Source organism: Watersipora subatra, chromosome 10, assembly GCF_963576615.1.
Source record: "Watersipora subatra chromosome 10, tzWatSuba1.1, whole genome shotgun sequence".
In the NCBI taxonomy this organism is placed as follows: domain Eukaryota; kingdom Metazoa; phylum Bryozoa; class Gymnolaemata; order Cheilostomatida; family Watersiporidae; genus Watersipora; species Watersipora subatra.
In genome coordinates, this window is record NC_088717.1 from 56504162 (window position 1) to 56521826 (window position 17665).

General features: G+C 34.3%; 1 protein-coding gene across 1 annotated transcript; it reads left to right on the forward strand.

Annotated features, from left to right (window-relative positions):
* Positions 1-177: 177 nt before the first annotated feature.
* Positions 178-17206, forward strand: LOC137407240 (uncharacterized). The gene is made up of 9 exons (XM_068093846.1): positions 178-310; positions 526-685; positions 1031-1231; positions 3099-3202; positions 3664-3782; positions 4613-4790; positions 7506-7616; positions 15677-15735; positions 16940-17206. Exons 1-9 carry the CDS (start codon positions 178-180, stop codon positions 17204-17206), a joined length of 1332 nt encoding a protein of 443 aa, XP_067949947.1.
* Positions 17207-17665: the final 459 nt, after the last annotated feature.

Below are 17665 nucleotides of genomic sequence, written 5' to 3' on the forward strand. Positions count from 1 at the left end.
GTTAGCTATGCTAAAGATTAGACAATAAATATTATATATCTAATCTAAGTAGTAATGGTAACTGGTTACTTTTAACTCTTTTCTCATCTCAAGCGCGTGTGAAGAAACAGCTGGTGTCTGAAGGTACAGTTGAATAGCCGGCATTTGTAGTAACTCTTAGGAGAAGTACACAACATAATGGATCTTAATTTGGCCATCTGTATTCTTCTTATTTCTCTGTTGCTAATTTGTGCTGAGTCTAGCACACCAAAAAGAACTGAATCGTACTGCGCTCAACTTGGTTGTGATCAAGCTGGAACCTTCACGCAAGGTAAAAATTAGTATATTCTTGCTTGCAAGGCTTTATTTTAGATAGTTGTAAATAAAAATATAAAATTAATTAATACATACATTTAATAAAATTTTACATAAATTATTGAATTATTTTCATATTATAAAATTATTATTATTTAAATATATGTTCCCAATGCTTTAATAGCAAGATATAGGTAGCTACAGAAATAACTAAAAATATTTATTTGTTAGATGATTTCAAGTTTCCAATGAAAACAAAGATGAACCTAAACTGGATCTACAAGCGGCCTATGATGGCTGGAATGAGTGACCAAAATAACAACTACGGCTGTGTTGGGAGTTCAAAGATAATTGCCTGCCCATACCGAGAAAACATGTCTACACCTACAAGGTATGATGAGAACTATAAGTGTTTTGGAGTGAATAAGACACAATATAGTTGATAAAAAAGGTAGTATAGCTAATTAGGTCACTTTTTCAAAAAATAAGCTATCTCCAACAAATTAGTCTTAAACTAAAAAGTTGTTTCTATGCAACGTCTGTTTTGGAAAGTGTGTTTCGTGAATTTGGTTTTATAATGGAAAAACAACTCCTTTAGCTCACTAAAATGACTCACTAGTCCATGTGATCTTTATCTTAATTCATACCATCCTAATCTCTTTTTCATGAAACAAATTTATGTTTGTTTAAGCATTGATATCAAACCACTCATCTATTAGTTTTATTTATTTTGTAGACATTTGATATTAAATGCTGACACAGGAGAAGAGTATGACTTCAGTAGACATGTAACCATAAGTAACGTCAGCATGCCTATCTTAGTTGAAGATGATCTCTTGTTTGCTGTAAACAACTCCCATGCTTCTCTCATTGATACTCATCACAACAGTACCTATGTCCGACCTTTCCCTCAACCATACCAAACAGGTGTACACAGGTAAGTATTCAATAGTACTTATTCCTGAACTTTTTCTCAGCTCTTTCCTTCCTGTTCCCTCTGAAGTCCCGCAAGGATCAGTTATGGGTCCTCTGCTGTTTTTGATTTATTTGTAAATGACATTTCTTTGGCTGTGAAGAGCACATTCTGCCAACTATATGCAGTTGACACCCTATTAGGCATAGACATCACAGATGCGGGGCTGCTGGTCTTCAAAATAATGTAACATAACTGTATGACTGGTCTGCCTTATGGGACATGATTTTTAACCCTAACAGACGTGTTCATACGAAGGTTGGTAAGGAATCCCACTTTTACTCTAGAGCTAAATAGCACTCCTACCTTACAAGATAATAGTGTAAGATACTTGGACGTCATTATAGAAAGTAATTTCAAAGGGCAAGCACACATATCAAAAGTTGCAAAAAAAGGTAAGAAGACTCTGGGTTTGATAAAAAGTTTTTTAACACTTCTTATCAGACCAAACTGATTGCTTATAAAACAGTTGTAAGAAAAAAATAACATCATTTTTGCTTAGACCAAGTCAAGCTCTCATTTTATAATATAGTTAGAGTTTTATTAGATAGACTGGCACAAATTTCATCATAGTGAATTGTGGATAACTCCCCTTTTAGTGCGAAGTAAGGAGAAAAGCATTTCTTGTTAAATATCCATGAAATATATCCATTTTGATCATCTCGTATATATTTATATATGTTTTTGTTGTCAGCTGCATTTGCCACTGCAAGCATAACCTGTCATATGCTTTCCTGCTACATATAGTTTTTGTTCTATCAGATGCTTTTTCTGTCATACGCATCTCCTGTCATACGCATCCCCTGTCATACGCATTTCCTGTCATACGCATCTCCTGTCATACGCATCTCCTGTCATACGCATTTCCTGTCATACGCATCTCCTGTCATACGCAATTCCTGTCATATGCATCTCCTGTCATACGCATGTCCTGTCATACGCATTTCCTGTCATACGCATGTCCTGTTAAATCAATTTTTTGTCAGCTGCATTTTTTTTCTCACATATTTCCTGTCACCTTAAACTCATGTGGCATACGCTTGTCATCCCCTTGTTGAATTTCGCTTACCATTTCTGATTTCAGCTTAAGTCTTTCTTGTTGCACTTTACTAATTTCAAATTTAGTCGTAGTTGCATTGCTAGATTACTTGAGAGACATGAAGAAAGATGTGTTATATACTTGGGAGACAACTAAGAACAGGTGTTATATACTTGGGAGACAACTAAGAACAGGTGTTATATACACTATTAAACTGGCAGTCATGTGCATCATCGTGTGTAATCATCATGTTCACAAGTATTCCATGGTTGTGCAAAGTGGTCCAGTGGCACAGTTGGTATTGCGCTTGGCTGCAAAACTCAAATACCTGATTGCAATTTCTGTGCAATACATTTTTTCTCAACGCTTTTTGCGCGGCTTCGAGCGTACGAGCTGATGAACACAGCTCTTATTATAGTAAATATTATTCTTTGACCAGTGTACCTCTTATTAAATACTGCATCAGCATCATGTGACATGCTAAACTGAAAAAGTATCATTGATTGAGTAATCCAGCTCAAAGTAAAAAAAGGAATAACTTTGGCAACATTTGCCATGAGAAACTTAAATATCTTTGCTTGAAAACTCGAACTAAGATTACGATAGATTTATTCATCAATGAACCTGCTTAGAAAATTCTTCTAAGTTTGATGTTTAGGTGTGACTTATTAACTTTATCCTAAATTTCACAAAAAACTAGTCAATCACTGATTCTTATCTGCTAAAATTGGACAAGCTTTGCTGCAGTCACACTTTCTAAGAAATAAACATCCTAATGACAAACCATTGTAGCCCGATATATCTGCCTAAGTTGGGATATCTGCTCATATTTGGAAATCTGAGTGAAGTTCACCTTCTATACAAAGTTATGAGAGACAAATCTACAGGAGCCCCTGGTGAGTTTATGTTTGTAGACGAATTCGTGTTTTAATAACTAAATGAAACACATTGCAATAACTGCACCAGAACTACAGACATGAAGTAATATTAATAACACAAATTCAACTGACATAAACCCAAACTAACAGCACCAATTCAACTGACATAAACTCAGACTAACAGTACCAATTCAACTGTCATAAACTCAGACTAATAGCACCAAATCAACTGACATGAACTCAGACTAATAGCGCCAATTCAACTGACATAAATTCAGACTAATAGCACCAAATCAACTGACATAAACTCAGACTAATAGCACCAATCCAACTGACATAAACTCAAATTAATTCTACCAAATACTATATGAAAACTAGAGACACATTCAACGTATGTAGTAACACTGACATTGTAAACTACAGGGAATGACTCAGCAACTGCAACAAGTATATAGCTCAATGTCATCATTTATTTGTAGAATTGAATCTGCTGGCTACAATGACTGTGGAAAAGGTTGGCAAAGACTGTAGCTGGCTGCCATACTCAGAAATCGTTGCTAATGGAAATCGGGTTTTCTTTTACGGAGTTCAACGAGACGTTAGTGAATCTCTACTAATACTTTGAGCAAGTTTGACATGCTGAAAAGTGTGTGTTCAAGTGTGCAGATGTGTGCATGGTGATGTGTTCCTACTTATCAGTGCATGTCTACGCATGAATGAAAGTGAATTGGATTATATGTAGTAATAATAGCTGTATGAGATATACCGTTCTCTCTATTCAAAAGCCTTTGCTATTTACGAATGAGAAATAATATATATATGCGTACATGTACATGTATTCCAGTCCATTTATATGGGTGGTATTCATTGAACAGATTACAAGTTCTGCGTTCTATTTGAAATCATCTTTGTTTAAGATTCATTAGGAGGACTCACAAATTCGTTGTTAATAAAATGTGACTTTTAAATCAATTTTAACTTGTCAGAAATGATAAAGTGCAGTATGGATGTCAATGTTTTATTTTTCTGTTGCAATAGCATGTTCTAAATGTACCAATGTTTTTGCGGTGATGAAAAGTTCTGGACGTGCAACTAATGAGACAACTAAAATTTTGACCATGTTGAAGGTCAAATATTTGTCATTCAACTTTTTAGACTGACACTCTACCAGCTTTTTGTAAGCCTCAGAATAATATTATTCTCTGTGCTTTGTGACTAAAAATCATGCAGACTGATCACGGTGGACAGACAGACAAACGGTTTGGCAACGACAAATAATAATTCGTATAGATATCAGTATTAATAGTAATAGTGTTATTACTCTTTAAGGTGTCACTGGTAACAAGTAATTGCTGAATAGAAAGGATCCAAGAGCAATTTAGTCTGTTTCATTATCATAGATATGATTATGAACTTGTTTTTCTACAGGAAATATATGGAATAGTAGCTCTTGACTTCTTCCCTACTCAACCGTATTATAAGAAAGCTTGGGAGTTTTCCGATGAAAGTTCTCACTTAGTAACATGGAATACTGGCTCCGGTCAGGATACACGCAACTGCAGCTACTATCCAGAGACAAACCCTGACTTCTCAATATTTCCTGCAGGTAATATCCAAAACAGCGAAAGAATTTAAAAATTATTTTTGATAGCAATTGTTATCGAAGAAATTTTTTAAGTTTTATCAGCGAATTTGATTTCCGTAAAAGATGTGGAAGTTCAAAACAGCCTGACATGCTCTTCGCAAATATTCAGGGTTATTACGTAAAATACATGGTTTGACATTTCTTTGAGTGACATTAAGAACCAAATGAGAGCTAAAGTGTAAAGTATCATCTGAACAAGGAGTTGTCCTACTTTTATGGTGAGGGTTGGCACAAAAGCTATCCTGGGAGAGTTAGTGCTTGTATAAAGGTGGTAGTATTATTGTACTTTATCTGTCACCCTCTTACCAATTCTTATCCAAAACTTTCTCTATAGATAGTGGGAATTTCATACAAATCTTTACTATCATTACGAAAGTGAACAGTCCACTACTGTGAATGTTCAGTTGAAATCTTAGCCCTACCTATCTTACAAGCTTCCTATTTGGACCTGTTATACGCTGCCAGCTAGCCTCTCCTTTATTCTTTACCCACTCACTAGCCTTGTGTCAACTGACTCCTATCAAACCACTAATCCAGCCTTAAGTGATTTGGCTATAGAGCCCAGTGCCTTTTGAGTGCCCGTAGAGGTTAAAACTAAGGCTAAGTTACAGGTGCTAATCACTTGGGTGACGAAGCAGCCCTATAGCACCTAACACTGCCCAAGTCCTTGGGTCTACAGATATACGATTATTTGTTGTACTAATTATACCATATGAAAGAGCCAAGTCGAAACCAGAAAAAATATGACCTCTACAATAAGCTAGTCGCTGTGAAGTCTAGTTTAAAATTGCCCAATTTTTTTGCAGCTCAGCTTAATATATCGTTTAAGATCCAATACAAAATGGGCTTTGAACATGTAACTGTTTGCAGTCTACATATAAGATGTCTGAAACAGAATGCTATCAATATGCAAAAAGATGGCAGAACAGTTTACACTTACCAACAGCTTAGTCCATCTGTTACATAAGATTATATACTGATAACTTGTGGTTGATCATAAAAAGATAATCTCACAGGCTAAAAGATATGAGGACTGTAAAACTTGTAACATAACGACATCAAGTCTCTACTGTTTGTTACAATATATTGACCACGAGTGTATACTGACTGCTAGTATATACTGACTGCTAGTATATACTGACTACTAGTGTATACTGACTACTAGTGTATACTGACTGCTAGTATATACTGACTGCTAATATATACTGACTACTAGTGTATACTGACTACTAGTGTATACTGACTGCTAGTATATACTGACTGCTAGTACATACTGACTACTAGTGTATACTGACTGCTAGTGTATACTGACTGCTAGTATATACTGACTACTAGTGTATACTGACTACTAGTGTATACTGACTGCTAGTATATACTGACTGCTAGTATATACTGACTACTAGTGTATACTGACTACTAGTGTATACTGACTACTAGTGTATACTGACTACTAGTGTATACTGACTACTAGTATATACTGACTACTAGTATATACTGACTATTAGTATATACTGACTACATATATAAAATATAGAACAGAATATTTATAGTCAATATACACTATAACCTAGATGTAGTCTAAGTTGAATTCAACTTACATATCTCAGGGTTTTTACGAGTCTCATTTCAACTTATTATCGTGATGTTCTTGGTTATTATTTTGTTTACTAAATTGGTGGAAATTTGGCTGCTTTGCAGATAATCAAAAACACAAAACACTTTTTTATTTTCTGTTTGCTTACAGTTACTTGAAGACACTGAGTCAGTATGGTAAAAAAGCAAATAATAACAATATTTTAAAGCGAAATGAAAGAAATTTAACAAAAAGATTTTAGTGAGCAGTTAGTTATTGCAATACAGTGTGGCTAATACCATGGCAGTTGGTATTTTAAACCTGCAACACAATAAAAATTAATAGAGAAAAATTATGAATATTACTAGAAATTCCACTGTCATACAGCCCACGACCAAAGTGATATTGAAAAAAAGAAAGGGTACTGATGGTTGAGAAATGCAATATTAGCAGTCAAATGACACTGCAGTGCAATAGGATAACTGCAATGGTAGCTGTAATGTACTGGGTGTGGGTGTTATTATATACAACAAACAGCAATAATGAAAGAAAAGATTATATGTTTATATATCTCCCCCTGCAATAGGAGAAATGCAATATTGGCCATTATTAGAAGTAGAATGCACTGATATTATTAGATTAACCAATATTATTAATATAGTAATAATATAACACCAATGCACAATTTTGTTTACATTTTAAAATGTCATAGCTAACAATATCAAAAGGTGATATTTATTATATAGATTTTTAGAAAATCCATTTAAAAAAGTGTTTGGTCATGACAAACAGCAATAATGAAAGGAAAAGATTATATGTTTATATCTCTCCCCCTGCAATGGAAGAAATGCAATATTAGAAGTAAAATGCACTGATATTATTAGAATAACCAATATTATTAATATAGTAATACAGTAATAATAGAAAACCAATGAACAATTTTGTTTACAGCAAACAGTAAACAGCAATAGTTTCATGATAGCAAATATATCATAGAACTAATTTAATATGTCTAAAGAGAAGATAAATCTTAAATGAAGCCATACAAACCCTTTTGTTGAAGTGCATCCACAAACTGATCAGTTTTCTGTTATTGCATGCAGTTGATGTGAACACACAGTTGCTGGCCACCCCTGACCACTATATAGTTATCACAATGCCTGTTGGACTCTTAGTTTTCAGAGACCTTGGAACATCTGGAGAGCAAGTATACAGTAATTTATTTGGTCAGTATCTTCTTTTAGTCAGTCAACTGTTATCTGACTAAAGTTTCTCTGCTATTAACACGTATCTTTAGTATGTATTAAGGCTGTAACTGAGGTTTACACAGCGGTTTGAGAGTTTTACTAGAACGAATCACAAATCATTTTCCTTACCTACTCTCTCTGTTGATATACATTACAAATATTTATGTTCTAAAATACTATATGTATTCAATATATTCTATTTTTGCTTTTGATAAATTGCAATATAAATATATGTAGTTTGATGTATAATATGGAAAGTATTTAGCTGTTGGTTCATTACGACAGATCTGTTTTGAGCAGGCATAGGTCTGCTCATACCGGGTGTTAGTTTGAGAAAGATGTTATACATGTATACCGTAAAATATCTAATTGAATGCCACCTCTATTTGAACGCCACCTTTATTTGAACGCCACCTCTATTTGAACGCCACCTCTAATTGACTGTCACCATGAGAGAAGGGTTGAAAAATAGAACGCCATCCTCTATTTGAACGCCACCTCTATTTGACCGCCACCTCCATTTGACTGCCACTTTGACTATGTTTGATCTTTATGAACTCATAATACCAAGTGATTCGTAGAAAAGTGTCCACAAAATCATATTAATAATGAATCATTTACATTAATAACAATCAATTCTCTTGTGTCCAAAGCTTTTCGCTTTTTTCGTTAAAACTTTAAAAGTAACACCAAAGAAATAATCTATACCGGTCACAAGCTAATAGTAGTTCTTTGTTTAACGTGGCTTTAATACTTCAATGTACGTATATAAATACGATTTGTAAGTTTTGGGCAAAAGGTTACGTTTAAAGAGCGTTACATTTGAGCTAAATGCAGCGCATAAAAATTTTGCTCTACCGAAAAATTGTTTGAATACTAATATTGACTAATTTAGCAGTGCAGAAGGAGAGTTGAGGTCAGAAAACATTGTGGAAGGTATTGGACAATTAGAAGATGTTCACTCCATAGAAAGTAACAACCATAACACAGCTATTTGAGCAAACGATGGGAAATTTTTTGTTTTGAAAACATTAATTTTTGTTTCTGCATGTAATATACGTGTGGTTCAGAGATGTAACTTGTACATGAATATATATTAGTAGCATTTGGTAAATTATCATTATAAAACTTATAAATTTGCAAATTTATAGCATATTATTTGATAGCATCATTGCGGTAATCTAATCACACAAATAATCGATGCTCGTAACTCCACTTCTATTGCACAAAAAAGCTGGTTTTGGCTGCAAACTGTAGCAACATATCAATAAGTGCAAAGAGATTTTGTGCAACATGCATAAATATAAATATAAAATAAAAGTATGACTTCATATTTAGTATGAAATAAAAATGAAAAGCTCCAACAAATTGCAAAGCAGGACACAAGCCATTATATCATCATAGGTCAATCGCAAGCATAGATATCAACTGGTAGAGATATTTCTCGGTGTCTCGATGCATATTTATTTGGCAACTTTGACAGTCAGAGGATAGTGAGAAGACTTATTGCATCCAAAAGGTTTAATATCGCTCCACCGAAATAAGAGAGCAAATTTTAGTCGATGTTCGTTTCGCCCGTAAAGCGGCTAAATTTATCTTCCCAAAATTCTGACGAGCCGTTTGAAAAATAAACCGCCAGCCTCCATTTGAAAGCCGCCTCCAATTGACCGCCACTATAAAGAAAGGGTTGAAAAATAAAGCGCCGTAGTATATATCTATATATTTATGTATGGATATTTATATATTTACATCTATATATTTTAGGTTTATGTCAGCCTGTCTCAAAGTTTGTTGCTATTTGTCCACTTGTAGCTATTAAGATTTTGGAATGAAAATCAAAAAAGCTCGCGACGTGCTTGATTTAAACTAGTGGAGCTTGCAACCGCAAGTTTCTAAGAACTCATTTGACCATTAACCATATACAGTATATACATGTATATATCTCTCAGTGTTGGTATGTGTCTCATTCTAACTATAGCGATTAAAATCTTGGAATAAAGAATCCGTATCATGACAGATTTGATCTCGGACCCTCCGGTTTGTTAGTCCGACACCATACCAATTTAACCACACAAGCTTAATGCATTTGGGTGCTATATGTCACTATATGTGACCAAATGTGCTAGCACAATCTATAGCTCTTATTAGTAAGCTTACTCAAATTATCCATTTGCAACGTGTCAGGCTAATAGCAAGTGACAGGCAACTCTCCTTGTTTATAAGCTGATTTTTAATACCCAGGCAACGCCCGGTTAGAACATCTAGTATATATATGTAGTACTGTATATGTATCATATTTATATATACTACCCTGTATATATATATACTACACCATATATATATACATGTATATACTAGTTGTCTTTATACATATCTATTTTTCAAAGGATGTCACCCATTGTGTGTCTGCATTCCGGCTATAGCTATTAAAATCTTGATATTAAATTTCCGCGTTCTGAAGGATTTTAACTCTCGATGATTTGACCAGTTTCTTATCCAGACGCTTTACCACTGAGCTAGCACGGCATATTGACCAAAAACACTTTCATAGATGGCATAAACCATGTGCATGCTAACTATTTCAGCAGCGCGCCTCCACATTACAACCCCCCTGTTCAGAAATATTTCGGGGCCTTAGTTTACGCAATGCGATGCTTCTTCGTCTTTTTTCATTAAAGCTAATAATTTATTTCAAACTTAAAATTTAGCGATTTTTGTACTGATTATATACGCTACCAAAATATATACGTTTCATCGATATTTTGTGGTTTACATACTTGCTATTTATTTTACATCTACATTTAGTTCGCTACTAATTTATTCCAGCTGCTCAGAAAACTTTTCCCAGGTACATTATGTTTTTTAGATTTTGATTTGGTACCTTGCGTTCCGCAATCATTAAATATGAGCAACATCTTTGTTCGTTTAAAAAATCTTTCTAAGTTATTTCTTTTAGTCCAAATTGAAACATCTTTTCTTGTATGAATATTTTTCGATTTGTTGTTTAACGCTTATTTTAATAATGATATAGTATATTAACGAGCGCAAACTCTTTTCTTCAACAGATGAGTTGACTGTACAACAGTTCGTTACACACATTTCACAAAGGCTCCTGTCAGTGCTCGCTTTGTATATTAACTTACACATTTTTCCTTCTAAACCAAGTAGCAGTTCATAATTAATTTCACATTTTACAACAAACCGTTGTAAGATTACTGTAAGATTATTTGTTAGATTATCTGTAAGATTTACGGTAAGACTTATCGTGTAAAATTAAAAGTATCAGTTATTCTTCACTCCATTACATTTACATACATTTACATACTTTGTGATATATATACATAGATAGATTTCCATTTTGTTATTACATCTATAAAGTTCTTATAACATTTGAAGTTTATAATATGTTTTTAAAGTTTGTTGCATAATCGTTTCTATTTCAACTTGCGTTTTTAAACATAATTTGAGTATCGTGTTTGAACTGTAAACATTATTCATTTTCCTATTACTGCTATTATTACTTAGTTAGTTTCCAATCTTTATTAGGAGTATTCATTTTCCATTCAACTATTTTTAGCAGGTCTTGTTCTAATACAATTTCAACTACAAAATACATAGATATAGTAAACCCTAGATATGCGAATAATCAAAACAAGTGAGGCCTATAATTAGCATGACGCAACGTCATGGTGATGTGCAAAGCGAATCAGCTGATCTATTAACTCCTATTGACTTAGCACTAAAAACTGCTCAATTTTTCCATAGTTTGTGCATCTGAGACTGCATACTTTATTGAAAATATGTAAAACTTATATGCAGTAATACTTCAACTTACAAGTGCCCTAACGTACGAGAAACTTGAGGTACGAGCCAGCTTTTAAGCAAGTTTTAGCACTAAAATACGAGCCATGTTTGAGATACGAGCACATGAGACAGTTGCCAAGTATGTCGGAGGTGTTTTATGAGAACAGCATCACTCTGTATTTTCAACTGCTCAGATTATACTTTTGTATCATGTTTACCATGTAAAAAATAGACATCCGGACAAGTTGCCTAGCGGTCGTGCATTAACCCTTGGTGACAACACCTGTGTTCGTCCTGATCGCAACACGTTGAAAGGGCGACAAAGGCAAACGTCCTTAGATAGGTTTCTCTTAAAACGGCCGGCTGGTCGTGAGAGCGAAACAAAAGAAAAATTAGCAAACCAGCGAGAAACTTAAAACTATGAACGCCGAAGAAACTTTAATTACGTTAAGTTAAAGATTAAAGTTTGCTTTTAAGTTTGTCTTTTACGACTTGGATAAAATCTAAATTTATCAAAGTCAACTGTTGTAATGAAGGATAACTTATCTCTCCCTCTCTGGCAAATGCTAGCGTTAGCCGCTATTTTATGTATTTGATTTTACATTTTAATTAATCACATTTCCTTGCATTATTTTTATTTGTTGTTTTTTGAAAGCATGTGGTAAGTTAGGACAATAACCAACATGTTCTTTCTGTTACAATATATTGTTTTGAGTGTTTTATATGCATTTTCAGAGTATGAAAACCTATCAATATGTATTTAATTGTTCTATATATAAATAAATTGCACCAACATGCGAGTAAATTGACATACGAGCTCAGTCTCTGAACGCATTAAGCTCGTAAGTCGAAGTATGACTGTAATGACTTTGGATGAGAAAGGCAAGAACCTTACACACATGGTAATGAATAATACCAATGATTTAGAAGCTTCTATATTATTGATAATACAAAGAGTGACCAAATAGAAATTAAACTAATAACAAACTAATGAATCAAATGAGGTTTAGAAGCAGTTACGCTGGACCACTGTATTAAACACCCATTAGACATGACTGAAAATAACTAGACGAGATAGTTTTTGTCTAAGGTTGGTTGAACTAGATTCCTGCTTTGAAGCGGCATAGTGTTTTCTGATTTTAGTATAGCGATTTAATATAGTTTTGAGTAGACTGTTGGCATGCACTGTACATGTAAAACCTTGATGGAGGTTATGTAATAAGACATATATGTTACTGTCTGTGATGTTACTTGTTTAAAAGCTCTCTGTGTGATACCACAGCTCTCCATGTGTGAACGTAGGCACTTTTCTGCAGCAATTCATATTCGGCCTATCAATCTGGTCACCAATCCTCCTCTGTTTTTAACTGAGATTAGGGTTATGTCATCACTATTTCTATTTCCCAATACTTCGACATCGGTCAAGAACTTGATACGCTCATCACATTTGAGTTAGAAAAAAATCCTCATCACCGAACTCCTCATCTTCACCTTCCTCAGCTTTTGTCTCTTCTTTCTTTTTCTTTCTAGCCAGAGAATGTAGCAGGAGTTGGCCAGTTTTTTCAGCCCTGCTCACATCCAGATCAATACAGTTAACATTGGGACATGGTGTGATATCTGCTTTTATGAACAGTGCTCGAAGTGCAGATCTAAAGCACTGCACATCCGGATTATTGTTATAGCCACCCTTAGATCGTATTGTGGAAAACAGAATCTCAATGTGATCCTGGTTGATCTTAAAGGTTAGGAAGTAGTTGATGTAAGGGTAGTTGCTGAAAAGATATTGAGCAATGTCATGTACAGATTTGGCTGCTGACTCAAAACCAATGACGAAATGATGATGATTTTCCTATTATTTTCCACTAGCAGCTTTCAGCTTGGTGTCTTTAATCGGCATAGATAGCTTATGATATTGTCGAGAACTTCTTGTTTTGAGTTGAAGTTCTGTTTTGTTATGGGCAATTCAGGATATACCTGGGGTGTTGTAGTCTCTTCTGATGACATTTCACTAAGAATTTGGTCTTATTGTTATGTTTATGACTTAAAAACTAGCATGCCAAGCGTGATTCCACTACTAAACTTATTGCTCAATTGAAGGCTTTGATGCTGTGATGCACATCACTACGACGTAACGTCGTGAAAACAACAGCCAATTATAGGCCTCACTTTTGCTCCATTGTATTGATAGCTATTCGCCAATCTAGGGTTTACTATATCTATGACAAAATACTACCATATTCTGTCATATTTTTTTATTAATCAATTAAATACATTTGAATCTCAAAAGTTACACATTGTCTAATGCCTCCAAAGAACCTGTCCTTCACAAAATCATTTCCTCATGATATGAAGTCTGAAAGTTACAGTTTTTGACAAATTTTGGAAATCTTTACAGTTGTTTTATTTTCTCTCTTCATTTAATTCAACTACACAAAACACTTTCTCATGATATGTAGTTTGAAAGTTGGAATAGAAAATGTTGTTATATGTTAAATAAAATAAGTTTTCTGTGCAAAGACTTTTTTATTACCCGGGCAATGCCGGGCATTCATCTAGTCTTTTAACTCATTTGAACTGCACACAAACACTTTCTCATGATATGAAGTTTAAAAGTTAGAATAGTAGATGTTGCTATATGTTAAATACAAAGCAAGTTTCCGTTCAAAGACATCTTTATTGCCCGGGCAACGCCGGGTAACACAGCTAATTTATACATAAATATGTATATATACACACCAACAGTTATACATGTATGTATAAATATATCACACATGTATGGAAGGAAGAATATGTGAAAGCCAGTGAAAATCTTTTACAGGAACTCATTTTCTCTCATTGGACACAACCCCAACTATGAAAGGAATGCCTCCCCTAGTGTGGATGACTGGCTGGAGGCAGTATCCACCTTTCCGGTAAACCCTATTGTTCAGAAACCTGTTTTCGTTTAAATTTTTCTTGTTGGTCGTCGAGTTTTACATATATCACAAATGCAAGCGTGCAAACAATATCCAGATTTCTTCCGTGACCCAAGTTGAGGAAAATATCTGAGGCACTAAATGGTGCGTAATCTACCACTGCTAGTATAGTCTACTACTGCTAGTATAGTTTACTACTGCTAGTATAGTCTACTACTGCTAGTATAGTCTACTACTGCTAGTATAGTTTACTACTGCTAGTATAGTCTACTACTGCTAGTATAGTCTACTACTGCTAGTGTAGTCTACCACTGCTAGTGTAGTCTACTACTGCTAGTATAGTTTACTGCTGCTAGTGTAGTCTACTACTGCTAGTGTAATCTACCACTGCTAGTATAGTCTACTACTGCTAGTGTAGTCTACTACTGCTAGTATAGTTTACTACTGCTAGTATAGTCTACTACTGCTAGTATAGTCTACTACTGCTAGTGTAGTCTACTACTGCTAGTGTAATCTACCACTGCTAGTATAGTCTACTACTACCAGTATAGTCTATTACTACTAGTATAGTCTACTAATGCTAGTGTAGTTTGCTACTGATAATATAGTTTACTACTGCTAGTGTAGTCTACTACTACTAGTATAGTCTACTACTGCTAGTATAGTCTGCTACTGCTAGTATAGTTTACTGCTGCTAGTGTAGTCTACTACTGCTAGTGTAGTCTACTACTGCTAGTATAGTCTACTACTGCTAGTATAGTCTACTACTGCTAGTGTAGTCTACTACTGCTAGTATAGTCTACTACTGCTAGTATAGTCTACTACTACCAGTATAGTCTACTACTACTAGTATAGTATGCTACTGCTAGTATAGTTTACTACTGCTAGTATAGTGTACTACTGCTAGTGTAGTCTACTACTGCTAGTATAGTCTACTACTGCTAGTATAGTCTACTACTACTACTAGTGTAATCTACTACTGCTAGTATAGTCTACTACTGCTAGTATAGTATACTACTGCTAGTATAGTCTACTACTGCTAGTATAGTCTACTACTGCTAGTGTAGTCTACTACTGCTAGTGTAGTCTACTACTGCTAGTTTAGTCTACTACTGCTAATGTAGTTTACTGTTGCTAGTGAATGTCATGAAACTTGACCATTAATAGGATTGTACATGCAAAACCGAGTCTAGCAAGAAATCTTTTGTAAACTTTGTAGGGACTATCTGATTGCTTTAAACTATAGTGACACCAACTCCACTGAATCAATGATAGGCATAACTCTTGGTCCATGCCTTGGCGCTGCAGACATTAATGTGACCTCGCGTATAGCCTCATTTCCTGATCCAGCTGGGGCAACTGAGAAGGTTAGTAATTGTTCAAAAATCTGATGGTGTATTAAAAAGTGGTGGATCATTGCAATTAATCGGTCAACACAGATAGAGTTCTTGGTCACACCTGATCTTAACTTTGTTTACGATCAGCATGGGAGTTTTATCTACACACGATTCTGTAACAAAATTGGAAACTTGAAACATTCCTAGAAACTGTTTGATACTGTTTCACGCTACTATAACATATAAAGAACAGCATATAACTATTTGTTTATCCCTTTGGTATACTCTGATAGTCTTAGGGTTGTTGGGTAGTTTACCTAGTAGAATGCTATGTATTACTGCTATTGTTACTATTCAGTTCTTTTTGTTGTTGTTTCCAAGTAGATAATTATCCCAATAGTTTGCAATTAATAATTCTCAATTATCTATCATCTTAAGCTATAGCTTTTTCACAAATAATTTTTGATCTTTTCATTAAAGTTACGATGCTACAGTCCAATTAGTTCTCGAACTTGGGCTTGCGTTTACTCAACAGTTACAATAGCCTGTGCTCCTCTTTATTTTTCATCTGTACATAATACCTAACCTTTATGAAACTCACACTATATTGTAACCACAACATAGTTATAATCGTAATATATATATATATATCTATATATATATGTATATACATATCTATATATCTATATATCTATATATATATATATATATATATATATATATATATATATATATTATATATATATATATATATATATATATATATATAAACTATAAATTCCTAAGAATTATGAACTAGTATTACTAAAATTAGAGTGCTCAACAATATATTGGAGCAGCTATATACTAATAAATTATTTAAAAGCAATGCTTATCTTTTTTCTCAGCTACTGTCAGTTTCATGATATTCTCATTCATCAGGCTGTGTTGAAAAGCTACATTCGTACAATTTGCTTCTTAAAATCTCAATTGTGATATATATATATATATATATCACAATTGAGATTTTAAGAAGCAAATTGTACGAATGTAGCTTCAAATGACACGATAATTTATTCAAAATACTCTTTTGGTTCAATGTGATATTATTATCTTTTTATGCATGTTAGCTTAAACCGTGTTTCCATTTTTAATTTTTATAGAATAAAACTAGGTTTGCTATACCAAACTAAATAATGTAGTCTATACGTTTTTACCAAAGGCTTCCATGTTGCCTATTGAATTCTTTGTGCAGGTGCTGGTATTTGGTGTCAGCGTAAATACAACCAGCAGCCAGGTGCCATTTCACCAGAAGTACTGCCCGGAGTGTAAACCGGGTATTAACAAGATGCTCATGGTCATCCACTCGTCTCTCATTACCACTGAGCAACCTGACATCCTCTGGATGGCTAAATTACCGGCTGAGAACTGGGAGGTCAGAGGTCAAATAATTGGTGTCAAGGACAAACTTATCACCTTCCTTTCTGATGGAAAGAGTGGAAACATTGCAGCGTTCAGCTAACTATTTCAAAAATCATAAATACTGTGCTATTACAATAGCGTGCTTATGAGTGAATATGCCTCTAGCTCTACCCACAGCTTATTGAAAACATTGCAAGAAACTTGGTGACAGACAATGTCTGGTCTCTCTAAATATAATTTAGTGATGGAATTTATAGCCATGATAAGTCACAATGTACTCAGTGTGGCAACTGTGTGTAAGATATTCTTGAGTATAGGGCATCAATAGAGGCGCTCAGAGAAGAATCATTTATTCTGTAGAGCAGACAACTACCTACTAGAGACTACAGTCAGTCCAGGTAAATAACTATGTAATTGTGACAAGGAAGTTCTAGATGCAGTCTACCAGCCTCAAGACTAAAGAGAAACCAATGTATAAAAGTCTAACACATATATTTTTAGCTATTGTAACAAAGCTGTAGTTATGTGAGTTGTGAAGTGAAACAAGGAACTTTGAGCA

Bases quoted from the DNA above. Each gene is read 5' to 3' on its own strand.
- LOC137407240 (XM_068093846.1), top strand. From the start codon at position 178: ATGGATCTTAATTTGGCCATCTGTATTCTTCTTATTTCTCTGTTGCTA. The intron at 686-1,030 runs GTATGATGAGAA...TTTATTTTGTAG, and splicing joins AACATGTCTACACCTACAAG to ACATTTGATATTAAATGCTG. The intron at 15,736-16,939 runs GTTAGTAATTGT...TTCTTTGTGCAG, and splicing joins CAGCTGGGGCAACTGAGAAG to GTGCTGGTATTTGGTGTCAG.